Source organism: Myxine glutinosa, chromosome 5 (genome assembly GCF_964187855.1).
Source record: "Myxine glutinosa chromosome 5, kmMyxGlut1.1, whole genome shotgun sequence".
NCBI lineage: Eukaryota > Metazoa > Chordata > Myxini > Myxiniformes > Myxinidae > Myxine > Myxine glutinosa.
Window position 1 is genome coordinate 30,590,637 of NC_136265.1, and position 17,790 is coordinate 30,608,426.

Genomic DNA, 17,790 nt, shown 5'->3' on the forward strand with positions numbered 1-17,790 from the left:
TATGTACATTTATATTTAGTTAAGAACTCACCAGTCACTGTTTCCCATTCTGGATGCTTCTTCCTCGACATTTGTGTTTCGCGGTCCGCCATTAGCCTGATTAGCGTCGCGCTCCGGCTCGAACATACAGGGTTTAATCCCAGCAAAATCCACATTAAATTCCTCAATCTCTTCTCTGACAAATCCATCGCAAGAACTTCCCTCATCCTCCGAAATTTCCAGCACAAACTCGCTCTCACTCCCACTCAAATCCTCAAATTCCACAAGTATTTCTGCACTCGCTGATGCCATAGTTGTTGACCTCGATAAGCCCATTGTCTGTTCGTGACGTCACAGATGCGCCCCGCCCACTTTTGAAATTCATTTGGGAAATTTCCAGGAAAAAGTGTTTTTCTCATAGTTAAAATAATATTTCAAAGATTTCATTTCAGTAAAACATAACTTCAGGATATATTATATAATAAGGCCCAATATATATTATCACTTTGCTTGCACTTTATTGAACTCCATTCAATGTACAATGTGCGCTGAGTGGGTTCATCAAAAATGTAGTGGTCTGAGAGGGTCATTAACCAGTGTGGCAGCTACATTCAAATGTAAGGTGTGCACAGAGGGAGCTGCAGATGGAGGAAATGTTGAGTTGGATCTTGGAGATGGCGTGAAGCTGGCAGGTGTGAAAACATTTTGCTACCTCGGAGACATGCTGAATGGAGAAGGTGGATCAGACTCGGCAACGGTTGCTAGAGTGAGATGTGCATGGAAGAAGTTTCGGGAACTGAGTGGCGTGCTGATGAGGAGGGGAGTGTCATTGAAGCTGAAGGGAAAGGTGTATGCTGCATGTGTGAGAAGTGTTATGATTTATGGGAGCGAGTCATGGGTAATGAACGTAGAGCAGCAACGAAGGCTGGAAAGGGTGGAAATGCGAATGGTTCGATGGATGTGCGGAGTATCGTTGAGAGAGAGGAAGACAAATGATGAATTGCGAAAGATGATGGGAATAGAGCCTGTGATTGATGCTGTGAAGAGGAACAGGTTGAGATGGTTTGGTCATGTGTTGAGGAAGGATGAAAGTGACTGGTTGAGAAGAGTGATGGAAATGAATGTAGAAGGAAGTAGAGGACGGGGAAGACCGAGAAAGACTTGGCTAAAGATGGTGGAAGAAGAAATGCGGGCAAGGGGTTAACAAGGAGAGATGCAGAAAATAGGGCAAAATGGAGAAGATTGTCACGGGGACCGCAAGGCTAACCCCCGCTCTAGCAGGGAAAATGGCCTTAAAATGCATGTTGTTGTTGTTGTTTTACTTGCACTTTCACACAATTGAATTTCCGCAATTTTAAAGACCAGGCCGGTTTCATTCAGCCCGCTCAGATCTGCAAAGCGAGTTTAAAATTTGTCAAAGGAAATGTTTTTTGGGGAGAGTGGTGTATATAGAGCCTCCCGTCTCTGAATACGTCATTCCATTTCAAATGATGAAGTGATGCACCACGCGGTGACCCGGGTTACCGTGTGTTACCTGGGTTACCCGGGTTAAAAAGTGTGCCCAGTGAGCAGATAATCATGGCTGCAAATCAAGGAGGATATGGGAGCCTGCTAAAACCCAAAACCAAGAAAAAGAGATCACTGGAAGAACAGAAAGCGACAGCAAGAGTGAGGGTCCATGAACAACTGGGGACGGAGGAGGCAGAGAGAATGGCCACGACCTTCCCATCACTGCCCAGTCAGGAAGGCGACGGTGTCATTTTGGCACTCCTTGCCCAAGGCCTCTCACAAATTGAGGTTCGATCAGTTTTGAATGTTGGCGGTCACCGGGTAGCCAGGCTTCAGAAGTTGGACCCAGAGGCACCCATTGTGAAAGCGGCCAAAGAACCTTGGCATGCCCTCACAGAAGACGACAAGCAGGCAATCAGGGCCCAGATTGAGACGTGGGACATTGAACCAGGATACCCCTGTGCTCACCGAAAGCCCCTGGAATACCTTGCGGCAGCGGACATTCAGTGGCAAGATCTCCACAAAACATACAAGGCCAAGCGTGAGGACGAGGGTGAGAGGGTTGTTTCCCTCAACAGATGGAGAGAATATGTGCGCGCCTTCCGTCCCAGGCTGAAGCTGGGCAGGGTCCTGACAGACCTGTGCAATGTCTGCTATAAGATAGACACAGAACTTAAATCGCCAGACATGACTGCTGAACGGAAAGATGAACTGGAGAAGCAGCGAGGAGTTCATATTGAAACTGGCAAAACCCAGCGTCGTGCAATGAACGAGGCAGTGAAGGCCTATCAGAGTACGTGGGCCCCCGATCAGCCACTTGTGGATGCATGTCCCCTGGAGCTGGATACAGATCATCATCTCCATCATCACCATCATCATCATCATCATTCATTCATCCATCCATTCCATCCATTCATCCATTCATTCATCCATCCATCCATTCATTCATCCATCCATTCAGCCATTCATTCATCCATCCATTCAGCCATTCATCCATCCATCCATTCAGTCATCCATCCATTCATTCATTCATCCATCCATTCATCCAGCCATCCATTCAGCCATTCATTCATTCATCCATTCTCCCATTCATTCAGTCATCCATCCATTCATTCATTCATTCATCCATCCATTCAGCCATTCATTCATCCATCCATTCAGCCATTCATCCATCCATCCATTCAGTCATCCATCCATTCATTCATTCATCCATTCATCCATCCATCCATTCAGCCATTCATTCATCCATCCATTCATCCATTCAGCCATTCATCCATTCAGTCATCCATCCATTCAGCCATTCAGTCATCCATCCATTCATCCATTCATCCATCCATTCATTCATCCATTCATTCATTCATCCATCCATCCATTCATTCATCCATCCATTCATCCATCCATTCATTCATCCATCCATTCATTCATCCAGCCATTCATTCATCCATCCATTCATCCATCCATCCATCCATTCATTCATCCATCCATTCATTCATCCATCCATGCATCCATCCATCCATTCATCCATCCATTCATTCAGCCATTCATTCATCATCCTACAGTGCTCAGCAGTATTTTGAATTCGAGTTTCCTTCAATTTTATACTGTGATGCCTTCTGTTGTAGAGCTTGGTGTGTCCGTCACGATCGCCATGCCCATGGACCAGCTCACTCCAGGGCCGGGTGACTCCAATAGCCAGGAATCAGTTATTGTAGATGGTGTTGTGTAAGACATGTTTGGGTTTCCAGGGGAATAAAGGAACCAGATACACAAAAACAGTTAGTGAAAAACGTACCATAGTGTTGTATATAGATCGTCGTAGATCTTGTAGAGTTGTTGTTGGTGTGTTTTCATTATTCTAGGAAGAAAACCGTGACGGGACGAGGAGAAGAAGCATTATTTAAGGTCCATTTGGATAAAAACCTTTTAGCTCTATGTGGTCACGTGGATAAAATGTGAGTCTGTAAATGTGAGAAATGGACACCTTTAGTAGCGTTCTTCCGGTGTGTCACCACGTGCTTGAGTGATTTAAAATTGTTGGGGATGGTGGATCCACGAAGATAGCTTGTTGGACCAGCAGGGGTAGGTCACTGTTTCTGGCTCCCACCAAGCCCATCCCACCACCTCCTTATGTTTTCAGTGCCGAGGATCATGAACCGAGACTCGTTCTACGATCTGAGCTCCTCGGACTCCAGGTCGGGCTCTGATAGAGGCAACGGAGGGGGTCCAGGAGGGGCTGCTGGGATCTGCGGGTTCAGGATCCTGGACGTTCAGAACCTTCGTGATGGTGGAGACGGGACGAACCGGGAACCAGGTACGGTATATAATTATATTTATAATATAGAGGGGTTTATCAGCACATAATATTAATAAACATGGTCCTGGTCACAGCTGTCTGGCCATTTATCATTCATTCTCTTAATCGTCGAATCTGAGTCTAACTTGTCGTGCGCTTCCACCAGAGGTTTGCTCATCATGGAGCACGCATTCCGCAAACAAAATAATAATTAAAAAAATTAATTATATATTTATATATAAATATATAATTGGATGAGGGTGTGTGTGTGTGTGTGTGTGTGTGTGTGTGTGTGTGTGTGTGTGTGTGTGTGTGTGTGTGTGTGTGTGTGTGTGTGTGTGTGTGTGTGTGTGTGTGTGTGTCATGCTTTTTGTGTCTATTAATTACGTACGTATATTAATTAATGATGTACTATTGAAACAAGTGAATCCTCTTGGATTGCGCTGAGGTTCGGGCATGGAATTTCTAGGAGGAAGTATAATTTGTATGCAATGAAAGTACATGTAATATGGGATCGAGTAAGATCGAGTAAGCTTCACCAGTGCGCGTGCGCGAGTTTACGTCACGTCGGCAGCGAGAAGGCGTTCCCCAACACGAACCAATCAGGAACTGCCACGCCCACTTATATGATCTCAGAATTCCTGTGACAGGAATTAGCGTTACACTGGCTGGAAGTCATTCGCTAGAGGCGCTTCCTCAGCGCCAATCACCAGTGCGCGTGCGCGAATTTACGTCACGTCGGCAGCGAGAAGGCGTTCCCCAACACGAACCAATCAGGAACTGCCACGCCCACTTATATGATCTCAGAATTCCTGTGACAGGAATTAGCGTTACACTGGCTGGAAGTCAATCGCTAAAGGCGCTTCCTCAGCGCCAATATACCTTTTAACTCTTCAGACTGCTGAAAACCCCTCGAAATATGAAGGACCCTTTAAGGCCCCAAAGGACGCGAAAGACCCCGAGGACGCGAAAGACCCCGAGGACGCGAAAGACCCCGAGGACGCGAAAGACCCCGAGGACGCGAAAGACCCCGAGGACGCGAAAGACCCCGAGGACGCGAAAGACCCCGAGGACGCGAAAGACCCCGAGGACGCGAAAGACCCCGTAGATCCTTTAATACTCTACTATAACTAGTATAAGTGTGTGTCTGTGTCTTTGTTGGTGTCGTTACTTGTTATCTTCATATGCGGTTTTCAGAACATGTAACGAAGTCCTCTTGGGTCTCGAAGTATCCACCTCCGTTTCAGTAAGGGATCATGATTCGTGGACCAGGTTGTGAAGTTTTCTTTTGTTTTATTCCGAGAGCTCTTTTGAGGATCGTCACCGAGCCCTGGACAGCTTCCAATTGCGGTTTGTTTGTCGTAATAATAACAGGGATGGTTTTAAAGTTTTTATTTTATTTTATCATTCCTGTTGCTCCAATGGTACAATTTTGGCGCTCTTCAGCTTCCCGGATCTTTTCACTTCATTTTTCAGATCTTATTTGATCATTTTCTTGATTTCTGTGTTTGTTAGGCCAAAATCGCTGGGGACTGACAACTCTATTAGTATTAGCAATGTCCTCTTTTCCTTTTTGTACCTCAGTGAGTACTATATCCGGTCACAATGCTTTGTTTTCTATGTTCACGCTTAATGGGATAATTAGGTCATACATGAGCATTACTTCCTTGATTTCAGTGATTGCTTTTGGTTCATGTTTCCACGAGTTTTCTGGAACTGGGATATTGACACTTTTACACACATGTTGGTGGATTACTCTACATACCTTGTTGTGCCTTTGGGTGTACAGCTGCTTTGACTTGAGTTTTTTTTTACATCCTGACAGGAGGTGGCTAGTACTTTTTGTTTCTACCTTGCAGAACCTACACCTGTTCCATTGACTCAGTCCTGCCATTTTATTAAAGACATTGCTGTATAAATGCCCTTGGTCTTGGGCATTTATAATGATTTGTTCTTCATACCCAGTTGAGCTGACGTCTTCTTAGCCATTCCAAAGAGCCTTCTTTGTCGACTCCTAATTTGTCCAACTTATTTTTACTCGCGAAAATTGAAGATTTTTCAAGTATATTTGTTGGTCTTGTGCGTTATTACCTCCACCACCAAAGGTGGATGGAGGTTATGTTTTCACCTCTGTCTGTTTGTCTGTGAACAAAATATCTCAAAAAGTTGTGGACTGATTCGGACGAAATTTGGCAGAGATGTAACGTATGTCACAAGGATGAAACGATTAGATTTTGGTGAAGATCCGGATTCGGATCCGGCTACTAGAATTTTTAAAGTGATTCTTCACCATTGGACACCACTGGGTGTCCGTCTGTCTGTCTGTCGTCTGTAAACATTTCGACGTCTACGCTCTAAAAGTCACAAATATTGACTAAATTTGATGAAACTTGTTATGCAGCATCTTGAAGCCATAAACTAGTTTGGGATTGCATTTGGGCGTGCACGCGGCAGGGTGGCCATATTGAAAAATCAATTTTTGTCATACATTTTTAGCACATATAAACTATATAGTTTGTGGTTCTATTATGCATATTCTAACCATATTGATATAGACCAGTTGAGTTCAGGTTCCCTGGAACCTCTCTAGTTTAAGTGATTCTTCACCATTGGGAGATAGGGCCAAAAACAATACATAAGCAGGATATCTCAAAAAGTTATGGACGGATTTGGACGAAACTTGGTGGACAGATTGTGTGTGACCAGGAATAATCGATTCGATTTTGGTGAAGATCTGAATGTGGATTCGGACATGAGAATTGTTTAATTTTTTTAAAGTGATTCTTCACCATTGAGTGTTATGCCAACCAGGCGGAGGTATGCTCTCTAATGAGTGTCGTTCTAGTTCTGTATGTCTGTCTGTATGTCTGTATGTTAGTCGCCTATAGGCCACAATTTTAAACCGATCTTCATGAAACTTCACCAAATGGTAGAGTTGGTCATAAGCAAGAAGCCGATTGTTTTTGGGGTCAAAATGTCAATAGGTCATCAACTTTGTAAAATTTCTAAAATCCTCAATTTTCATCTGATTGACTTGAAATTTTAAGAGTATTTGCATATCTGGACACTGAATTCAACCGCGTACTATTTTTGAGGTCAATATATGCCAAAAAGGTCAACATAAGCCAAATTTCTAAAATCCTCAACTTTTATCTGATTAACTTGACATTTGAAGAGGACTTGCATATCTGGTCACTGAATTTAACCCCAACTATTTTTGAGGTCAACATAGGCCAAAAGGTCAGCATAGGCCAAATTTCTAAAACCCTAAATTTTCATCCCATTAACTTGAAATTTTAAGAGGATTTGCATACTAGGTCACTGAATTCAACCACAAATTGTTTTTGAGGTCATCATAGGCTAACAACTTATTTTAGGGATTTCGCAAGTATCGTGCTATGCACGACATATTTCTTTTTTTTTCTTCTTTTTAAAAATATCTTCTTGCTCTTTTATCGTTTTCCCAGTTGTCGGTGTATATCTGTTCATATTTCGTTTTAGATTTTTCTTCCTTTTTTGCAATTTTTGGGGCTGTACTCGTTATTTCAGTTTATTGTGTGACATCTTCCATTTGCACCTGTCTTTTGCAATTTTTTGCTAGGTGTGTTAGGGATACCTTATCTGGTTTGTTGTCTCCGTCTTTGCTTTCAAATTGGATTCGGTAGTCTGTTGCACCTTTTACGTATTCGGCCAATCCTACAGTTGTCATTCTGTGTACTTGGTTGAGTTCCATCAGGCAGCTACCTCCTCCTCATCTCGGCAGGTACATTCTCAGGATGCATTGATTTTTGTAGAACATTTTGTGAATAGTGAGGAGTTTCCTTGTTTTGATATCCAGTTTATTGATTTCTTATTGTGACCGGTTTATTATTCCACAGCTGTCCAGGAATACTGGTATTGTGAGTTGGTTTATGGCTTTGATTTTGTTCCTTAGAGAGAGGCATGTTTTTAGGATCAGCCTCGTTCTACACAGTTATTCCTTGGTAATTGTTTTGCGCATTTGATTGTGTGTGTGTGTGTGTGTGTGTGTGTGTGTGTGTGTGTGTGTGTGTGTGTGTGTGTGTGTGTGTGTGTGTGTGTGTGTGTGTGTGTGTGTGTGTGTGTGTGTTCAATTGGGAAATTCTTCTAGACCTAGAGCATTCGGATATGAGTACGATTCACCACAATGATCGGCATGACCTGCTGAGTTGATTCGGCTAATTAACTACAAAGAGATCGGAAGAATTCCCATGTTTTAAACGCACGCCATGTTAAGGTCTATCGAGCAGCTTAATAGGTCCTTCCGTGGCATGGCATTCTCATTACAAAATAAACAAGAAAGAGCAATGAGAGATTGCAGACCCTCGCCAGGACATGTTTTTAGTGGTTATTAAGGCTTTTGTGTTAAAGCAAATATGGCGACCGAACCACGTGACCGATGACGTCGTCAATTTTTTTTTCTCGGCCAATTTATCCATAGATAACGCTCAAGAAATTTCATCTTGATCGGATGCAGTTTTGTACTTTTCGAATTATGATGACATAATGGAGGGACCTATGATGTCATCATTAGCATATGTTATTCCCCATGGAGAGTTCTTTACAATGAGCCATGTCTCAATTTTTTCTATGCAGCGCATTCGGAGATATTGAGGTGCAACGTTTTTCAGTTTTTCCAAGATAGCGCCCGTACCACGTGATATATGACGTCATAATTATTATTTAAAAATTATACAGGCGGAGTTGCACCTATGGTGAAAATTTCCTGTCAATCGGACCAACGGCTGCAATTGAAATCATATTTATTCTGTGTGGACAAACACAAATAAACGGACTCAAATGCAATACCCTCTCCTCTGGCGAAGGTAATAACAAAAATAATGATAACATTGCAACAAAGCACATATATTAATTTAATACTAATAATATTACCAACAATAATAATAGTCGTATCATTTGGCAATAATAATTAACAAAACGTATTATCCCCACCCTGACCCAAACACATCTGGGCTTGGTGAAAGGTAAGCTTATGCTCAAGCCGTAAACAGGCAGGTATGCTACAAGGCCGCAAAGACCAATGAAAATTTGATCCAGCAGACCAAGGGGCCACTAGTATATGTATATGTATATGTATATATATATATTTATATATATGATTTATCTTTTCAGTAGCAGATATATATATATACATGAATGTCAGTTCTCGAGAGTTGCCACTTCTGGAAGCTTTTGATGTTAATTTGAATGGTAACTATATAATATGTCGGCGTTTCCCTTCCATGTGTTTTAAGCACACAATTCCATGTTTTTGCTCATTGTGTTGTGTTAGTAAGTACAGTACATCCATGATCCTTTCCTCACATAGGTAACCCCCACCCTCCTCCCTCAAAATAAATTGTTTTCATCTCTTCCTTCAATTTTTCTTGCCATTGTGCGAATGAGAATTACCTTTTGTTTGTGGGTACAGTTCGCGTCATGGTAAGTAATTGTTATTACCTCCGTTACCAAAGGTGGGTGATGGTTATTTTTTTTTCTCACCTGTTTGTTTGTCTGTGAACACGACATCTCAAAAGGTTATTGTTGGATTCGGACGAAATGTGGTGGACAGGTTGTGTATGTGTGTGTGACAAGGCCGAAATTATTATATTTTGGTTAAGGGCCGGGTTCAGGTCCAGCCTATCACTGGGATAGAAAATGTAAACTGTTCAGCCTGGCGGAGATATGTGCTCTACCGAGTGCTGCTCCAGTTTGTCAATGTTTTTCTGAGCTTTGTTTAAAACAGGTTTTGTTTCTCTGCAGATCCTATAGTGGTGGTGAAGGTGGAACCTGAAGATGCAGACGGTTTTCCCGCAGAAGGTGAGAATCCATAATAACATTGTACAAGTTGAAGATAACGAAGCTGGATGATGGGAATGGCGGGATCGGTTGTGTTGACTTTGGTTTTGTTCTTTACTCGTGTTGCAGATTTCGAGGTGTAATTTCTTAATCATTTTCCCCTTTCTTTGTGGAGATTAGTGACTTAGTATTGGAAGGTCCTGTGGTGGTGAAGTGTTGGGCTAGCCTGGTGTTGGGCTAGCGGCTAGGGTGCCAGCTTAGGATCCCAGGATCCTGGGTTCGAATCCCGGTCGATCGCTGAATTAACGCCAGGGGGGTTGACTCAGCCTGTCATCCTTCCGAGGTCAGCAAATTGAGTACCAGTTCACTGGTAATTCCCTACTTGTCGTAAAAAGCGACAAAAAGGGTTGGCGGCAGGAAGGGCATCCGGCCGTAAAACATTGCTTCAAAAAGGGGACCAAAAAACAACAACAACCACGGTCCCCGAAAAAGACCAACCCCCGCTTTGCGGGGGAAAAATGGCCTCTAAAGGTGTTTTTTTATTTATTTATTGGAAGGTCCTGTATATGGTACACCCTGCCACCCTCCCCCCTCCCAACGCACCACAAAAAAACCAAAGGATAACATGAAGTTACAAATGGAAAGAATATAAGTTAAAGGTGTCCCTCGTAGTGGTGCGATGAGTTGTTTTATGTTTTAAGACTTGATTTGTGTTGTTCCAGACCTTAATGGGGATGTGAAGGTGAAAACTGAACCATTGGATAATAATTGTTCTTCACAAGGTAAGTGCAGAACTACATTTCAATTGCTTCATTAAAGTGCACTTATTTATTTATTTTTTATTACCGCGATACCTTAAGAACGCCTGAAGGTATTTAAATCGAATTTGGTGCAAGTATGTATAATGATGCAACGATGAACCCTGACAATTACAAAAAAGGGAACCATGACAATAACAATTACATATGGGCAGGGTGCAGCCCGAAGTACCCCGTGGGGGGCCCCACTCCCTCTCGTCAAAACTCAAGGTGGGGAACCCGATCGAAGCAAGGGTGTAAATCGCTCCATTTATGAGGACGAAACGTCTGATGCTCGACGTGGAGATCGGTTTCTGAGGTTTGGGACATGGGATGTAGGGACAATGACAGGGAGATCAGGAGAAGTGGTGGAAGTATTGGTCAGAAGAAGAGTGGACATATGTTGTGTGCAGCAGACGAGATGGAAAGGAAGTGGTGTGAGAATGGTGAAAGGTAGGCAGGGACAGAAAAACAAGTTTGTGTGGCAAGGGTGCCCAGAAAGCATGAATGGTGTTGGTGTCCTGTTTTCTGAGGAGTTTGTAGACAGTGTGGTGAGTGTGACTAGAGTGAGTGAAAGGTTGATGATGGTGGAAATGATGATTGGAAAGCTCTTGGTGAACGTCATCTCGGGATATGCTCCGCAGGTCGGTCCGAGCGATGAAGAGAAGGACAAGTTCTGCTGTGCAATAGAGAAGCTGATGGAAAACGTGAAAGATGAGGAAGTTGTTGTGGTCGGAGGAGACCTAAATGGACATGTGGGAAGGAGTATGGATTGTTTTGAGGGAGTTCATGGGGGTTACGGATATGGTGTGAGAAATGGAGAAGGTGAAAGGATTTTGGAGTTTGCTGATGGAGCTGATTTGTTGATTTGCAATACTCAGTTCCAGAAAGAGGATAATAAGCTTGTTACATACACGTCAGGTGGGTCGATGACAACCGTTGACTACCTGATGGTGCATCGGCAAGAAAGGGGGCACCTCCGGGACACAAAGGTGATCCCGGGGGAGGAGGCTGTTTCACAGCACCACTTGGTTGTCTGCGACATAAGGGTGAACGGTGCGAGGAGAGCTCGGCGGGTGAAGTACCAACCGAGAATGAAGGTGTGGAGGTTGAAAGAGGTGATGGTGAGGGAGGCATTAAAAGAGAGGCTGAGTATGGTAGAGGATGATGTGGTTGAGCTTGAAAGTGGTTCGATGTCAATGAAAGATAGTCTGTTGGGAGCCGTTGGTGAGGTATGTGGATGGACAAAAGGACCACCGAGGCACTCGGAAACATGGTGGTGGGATGATGAAGTTGGAAAGAGGATTGACAAGAAGAGGAAGAAGTTCAAGGAGTGGCAGAAGGCGAAGAATACGGGGGCAGAAAAGGCAGAGCATGAAAGTTATAAGGCAGCCACGAAGGCTGCAAAGAAAGGTAGCAAAGGCACAGGAGGCATCGAGGAAAATGTTCGGAGAACGCTTGGGTTCGGAAGAGGGTCAGAGCGCGGTATTCAGGATTGCAAAGCAGATAGCGAAAGAGGTGTGATGTGATGTGATGGGGGTGAGTTGCTTGAAGGATGAAGTGGGACAAATCGATGTGGACCCAGATGGAATTAAAGGAAGATGGAAAAGATATATGGAAATGCTGTTGAATACAGAGAATGAATGGGATGGCAACATAGAGAGTAACCCAGTTTTAGGACCGGCAGAGAAGATAACTGAGAAGGAAGTTGAGGAAGCAATAAAATCAATGAAGAGTAGAAAAGCGGGAGGGCCGACGGGATTTCTGGGAGATATGTTGGAGGCAGCGGGAAGTTCGGGTGTGAAGAGAATGGCAGAGATCTGTAATCTGGTGGTCAAAAAAGGCCGCATTCCAGTGGATTCGGAACTGAGTATCCGTGATCCTCTGGACTGTCGCTCATGTCGAGCGATAAAGTTATTGGAACATGGAATAAAGGTATTGGAAAGGGTGTTGGAGAGGAGAATAAGGAAGAAAGTGAAGATTGATGACCTGCAGTTTGGATTTATGCCAGGAAGAGGAACGACAGACGTGCTTTTTATTGTAAGGCAGTTGCAGGAGAAGTACATGGAGAAGAGGAAGAAGTTGTTTCTTGGGTTTGTTGATCTGGAGAAAGCATTCGAAAGGGAGTGTTACACGAAGTAGTGACATGGGCATTGAGGAAGTTAGGAGTGGAGGAATGGTTGATCAGAGTAGTGATGGCAATACACAAAAGAGCACGCACAGCTGTAAGTCCACTACTATTTGTAGCTGTGATGGAGGTGCTGGCTCGGAATGTAAAAGAGGGTTTCCCATGGGAGTTGTTGTATGCAGATGATCTGGTGTTGATTGCGGAAAGTATGGATGGACTGAAGGAGAAGATGAACAAGTGGAAGGAATGTCTGGAGACAAAAGGTCGGAAGGTGAATATCGGAAAAACGAAGGTGATGGCAAGTGGTAAAGCATGTGGTGAGGTGGAAAGAACTGGGAAGTGGCCGTGTGCCACACGGAGGTGCAGGAAGGGTGTCAGAGTAAACTCCATTCAATGTACAACGTGCGCCGAGTGGGTTCATCAAAAATGTAGTGGTTTGAGAGGGTCATTAACCAGTGTGGCAGCTTCATTCAAGTGTAAAGTGTTCACAGAGGGAGCTGCAGATGGAGGAAATGTTGAGTTGGATCTTGTAGACGGCGTGAAGCTGGAAGGTGTGAAAACATTTTGTTACCGAGGAGACATGCTGAATGGAGAAGGTGGATCAGACTCGGCAACGGTTTCTCAAGTGAGATGTGCATGGAAGAAGTTTCGGGAACTGAGTGGCGTGCTGACGAGGAGGGGAGTGTCGTTGAAGCTGAAGGGAAAGGTGTATGCTGCATGTGTGAGAAGTGTTATGATTTATGGGAGCGAGACATGGGTAATGAACGTAGAGCAGCAAAGAAGGCTGGAAGGGTGGAAATGTGAATGGTTCGGTGGATGTGCGGAGTATCGTTGAGAGAGAGGAAGACAAATGATGAATTGTGAAAGATAATGGGAATAGAGCCTGTGATGGATGCTGTGAAGAAAAACAGGTTGAGATGGTTTGGTCATGTGTTGAGGAAGGATAAAAGTGACTGGTTGAGAAGAATCCCACTCCTCCCTCCCTATCCTCCCAAATCTCAATCCCACTCCTCCTTCCAGGTCTTTAAAACAGCTGTTCACCACCATCTCTTATCTTCCCCCATCCAAAACCTTGATCTTTTCTTCCCCCGCTAATTTCACCCCAAGTCCATTAAATACCAACTTCTGTCCTGGAAGTCCTTGGTGTCCTTGTGTTTTATACTTCTCCCACCCCCCCCCCCCCTTCCCCACACCTCTTCCCCCCAAGCCCTCTCCCTCCCACACATCTCCCGATGTCCCTGCTCTCAAATGTTGTGTTTGTGTGCTTCCCCTTCTCTCCCCATCTTGTCTACCGCTCCCTCTTTTTATATATTTTGTTTGTCTGTTTGATTTGTTTGTGAAATAAATGTTAGCTCTTTCACGAGCCTCGATTCAGTATACAAAAAAAAAAAAAATGGAAATGAATGTAGAAGGAAGTAGAGGATGGGGAAGACTGAGAAAGACTTGGCTAAAGATGGTGTAGTGTAAGAAGAAATGCGGGCAAGGGGGTTAACAAGGGGAGATGCAGAAAATAGGGCAAAATGGAGAATATTGTCACGGGGCCCACAAGGCTAACCTCTGCTCGAGCAGGGAAAATGGCCTTAAAATGCCTGTTGTTGTTGTTGTTGTTGTTGTTGATGGACGATGCGATGGACCGAGTGTTTGCGAGTTCGAATAGGTTTGGGAAAGAAACTTAAAATGTTATTAAAAACTTTAAAAGGCAAAAGCAAATTAGTTCAATTAGAAGGTTTTGGAAATGGAAAGGATAAAGAATGAATGGAGGAACAATGTAACAGGCAGAATGACTTTGTGATTGTTTTTATTTATTTTATTCAATTTCTTTTCAAGTTAAATATTTATTTATTCGTTTTATAATTTTTTGGAAGTGAAAAGTGAGACACAAAAGAGGAAGTTTAGAAGTGTGAAAGGAGAACACTTAGGATACAATAGCCAAATGAGGCACATATTTGAGAATGTGCATGCTCACTTGCTGAAGCCTCAAGCGGTAGGCCAGATTTTAACTCACAAGGATGTAACTTTGATCATACACCTCGACAAGGTACGGTTAAGACACATAAATTGGAAGAAAGCACATTCAATAACACGAGGAATAATCAACAGTAGAAATGCACAATCGATCCAATCCGGGAAAACCAGATCCCTGTTTAGTTGAACAATTTGTGGGGGCGTCACGACTGTTGCACGTATGAATTCACTAAAATACGTTGTGATTTGCGCAGCGAAATTAGTTCCTGAATGGCAGAATTCAAAATCCTTGCATTCGGCAGTTCTCCGTGAACATCAGCCCTGGCCAGCCGGTTCGTGAAAACATGGCCTAATCATACACGCACTCATACATACGAGCTGCCGACATCGATCCATATATCGCACGGGACGTTATGTGATCATTGAAATTGTTCAGACTTTAAAAGTACAAAAGGTAACCAAGTGACCTTTTCAATTTGTTCCAGATTTTAATGGAGACGTGAAGGTGAAAACTGAACTTGTGGATCATCATTCTTCACAAGGTAAGTGCATAACTACATCGTAATTGTTTGTTCAAGGTGTAAATTTGTTCTGAAGGTAAACAATATTCACCTATTTGTAGGTACACCTTGTCGAAAGTAAATTTCCTCGAGGCGTCGTGGCACAATTTCATATGCACACGTAAGAAGTGCACACACCTGACAGAAAAGCTCGGAGGATGTGTACTCACATTTGAAGTGTCTATCCTAAGTATTTCTCCACATTAATTCAAGACCTCATTTGAAACTCGTTGAAACGTTTCATTGAGTATTTCATATTTCATATGTCGAGTTTCATATTCAAGCTTCATTTTCCAAGATAAAGCACAATAGTTGATGGGAAAAAGTTTACGAGTCGATTTGTTTGAATCAGAAAAATATGCACCTTTTTATGATGATTCTTCTTCAATCAACATTTTTCTTTCTCATTTCCAAATTATTGTTGCAGAGAGCCCGATGAATGGTGAAAACTGGTCTTCTATCTACAACAAAGTCGCTCTGAAACGACCACAAAAGGAGAAGCACCACCAAGAATCTTGTGCTGAGCAGAACAAATGTAGTTTCTGTCTTTTTACCTGCGAAGACAAAAGCAAATTAGAACAGCATTTGAAGAATCATTTTACCAAACGACTGTTTAACTGCCATTTTTGCGAAAAGGTCTTCGATAAAATGTCTAATTTGAAAAAACACGAGGAAAATCACACGAATGAAAAGCCCATCCAATGCCCTGTTTGCAAAAAGTCGTTTGTGAATTTGTTTCATCTGGAAAGACATAATGTTATGCACAGAGTTGAAAAGGCAAACGAGGGTACTTACTCCTGGAAGGATACGGACAACTCCCCCCTGGATGTGGTGTGGAGGCAGCTGTGGCTAGGTGCTGTGCAGGATTTTATGGGCTTCCCAGAAATGGTGAATGAAGGATTGGCACAACCTGCAAGAAGTATCCCTGGAGGCTTCGAGAGCATGAATCGTGACGACGTGCCAGAACACTTGCTGGAGCATCGCCACAAATCGACCAATGAAGAACCGATGGAGTTCGCCATAGTAACGAGGGACGCGAAGGAAGCAGAGGATGAATCCGAATCAGAAGGTGGCCCGAGCATGACCAAAGAGGATGTGAGAAAACTTTACAAGCTGCTGAGGGAAATCAAACATCATGTGGAAACCACAGATGCCAACCTGTCCCGTGCTAACGAGGCCTCCATCACATTTGATGTGGTGGATAACTTGTACCACGACTTGTTTTTGGCCACACAGAAGCATAAAAGAATCACCGAATTCTTCAGGTCTCCAAACACTTCTGCCTTCACCGATGAACCTTCCTCGCCCACTGAATCACTGACCCACCTTCATCACACCACCTCTGAAATCTTTTTGAACAATTCTTTCCATTAAAACATTTATTTTTCATCCAAAACCTAATTCATGACTTTATTTCTTACCTAATCATCTAAAGTGTGCATTTTGGAGTTATTGCTGTTAATAGTGCCGATCAACCTAAAAATTACTGGATGAGTTTTATGGGGCAGTCTATCATTTAAAGGCTTTGTTTCATTTCGTTATTTTTGTTTGCCTTGTTCTTGGAAATGGCTGAAGGTCCAAATGAGGTGTTGCATAGTAGACGCAAAGTGGGGAGATTAAAATTTGTGTACCTAATAATGTATGGATCAACACAGTGTGCACGAGTCATGAATGTAAATTTGCAACAACAAAAACAAACACTTATTGGTAAAGAAATGTTGAGAGGAAAGCGATTTGTTCTGAGGCCTGTTGCGGAGAGTGTGGCAAAGGGAGTGATTTTTGTTTTTCTTGAGAATTATTTCAAGAAGAGGAGAACGAGATGACGTTTGCTCCTGGAACTTGGGGGGAGGAGGATAAGGAGACCTCGCTTCCCCTCTTTGAGGATGATGACCGATCCGATGGTAAGTACAACATGGAATGCAATATCAAATGTCACACTTTTTTTTGGAAACAAAGTCGAGGCTCATGGAGGAGCGAGACCATAGAACGGATCAGGACATGACAGGACAAAAAGAACAGTAGAAAGAAAGGGGGAAACACACCAACAGTGGGGTTGAGGGTCAAACTAGACAGACTTAGATAAATAAGGGGAATGCAGGAAGAATGATTGGTAGGGGAGGACGCATGCGTGGACACTGACAAGTGACTTTTATGACATTTAATATATTGATGCATTAAAATGACTTTTATGAAACTATTGCTGTTGCAGTTTTATATGGAGTGCTGTGAAGTGTATATTTTTATATTAAATTTCTACTTTCCGTTTTATTTAAAAGATTCAATTTCGATAAAGCTGAGTATGATGAAGAAAGGACCAAATCTGCAAATGCCACAACAGTGTCTATACCAAAGGCACCGTTATATACCGTACCACCTTCACTGACTACATCGAAAACCCATCAATAAGGTCTAATCGTATCATTGGGTGATCCGAATCGATGATGATAGAAGAAGCAGCAAAGTTCAAAATCTTGCAATACTTTTGTCTTTTTGAACTCCACAAACGATGAGAGGGAACGAGACAATCTGATGACTACACCAACATCATCCTCACCTTCCAGCAGTGTAGCTACTAGAAGAGTCCATTGCAAGAGATAGTTACTTCCACAAAGATTTCACTGGGTAGGTAAAATGTTTATTAGTCTCGCCCTGAAGGGGTTGCGAGATTATTTCAACGTGTGTGTGTGCGTGCGTGCGTGCGTGCGCACTTGTCCACGTCTATCTATTTTCACTTAAAAACGG

General features: G+C 43.1%; 2 protein-coding genes across 5 annotated transcripts in view; one reads left to right on the plus strand and one right to left on the minus strand.

Moving 5' to 3' along the window:
* The first annotated feature begins 3,306 nt into the window (after positions 1-3,306).
* On the plus strand, positions 3,307-17,547 carry LOC137414718 (uncharacterized). 3 transcript variants are annotated; one of them, XM_078777818.1, is made up of 6 exons: positions 3,307-3,390; positions 3,626-3,799; positions 9,563-9,619; positions 10,321-10,380; positions 14,974-15,030; positions 15,476-17,547. In XM_078777818.1, exons 2-6 carry the CDS (start codon positions 3,637-3,639, stop codon positions 16,420-16,422), a joined length of 1,284 nt encoding a protein of 427 aa, XP_078633944.1. In that variant the 5' UTR covers positions 3,307-3,390; positions 3,626-3,636; the 3' UTR covers positions 16,423-17,547. The 3 variants fall into 3 exon arrangements, with proteins under 3 accessions (XP_078633944.1, XP_078633945.1, XP_067956328.2); XM_078777819.1 differs by lacking the exon at positions 3,307-3,390 and adding an exon at positions 3,443-3,488; XM_068100227.2 differs by lacking the exon at positions 3,307-3,390 and having other exon boundaries at positions 3,480-3,799.
* The window catches only part of LOC137418904 (jerky protein homolog-like), an 82,703-nt gene continuing 79,217 nt past the window's right edge, over positions 14,305-17,790 (minus strand). For both annotated transcript variants that reach the window (XM_078777810.1, XM_068105050.2), the window contains one exon: positions 14,305-15,602. The gene's annotated coding sequence lies outside the window, so the exon portion shown is untranslated. The remainder of the gene's footprint in view (positions 15,603-17,790) is intronic.

Coding starts and splice junctions, on each gene's coding strand:
- LOC137414718 (XM_068100227.2), top strand. CDS start 3,616: ATGTTTTCAGTGCCGAGGATCATGAACCGAGACTCGTTCTACGATCTG. Junction 9,620..10,320: donor AGACGGTTTTCCCGCAGAAG/GTGAGAATCCAT, acceptor GTGTTGTTCCAG/ACCTTAATGGGGATGTGAAG. Junction 10,381..14,973: donor TAATAATTGTTCTTCACAAG/GTAAGTGCAGAA, acceptor AATTTGTTCCAG/ATTTTAATGGAGACGTGAAG.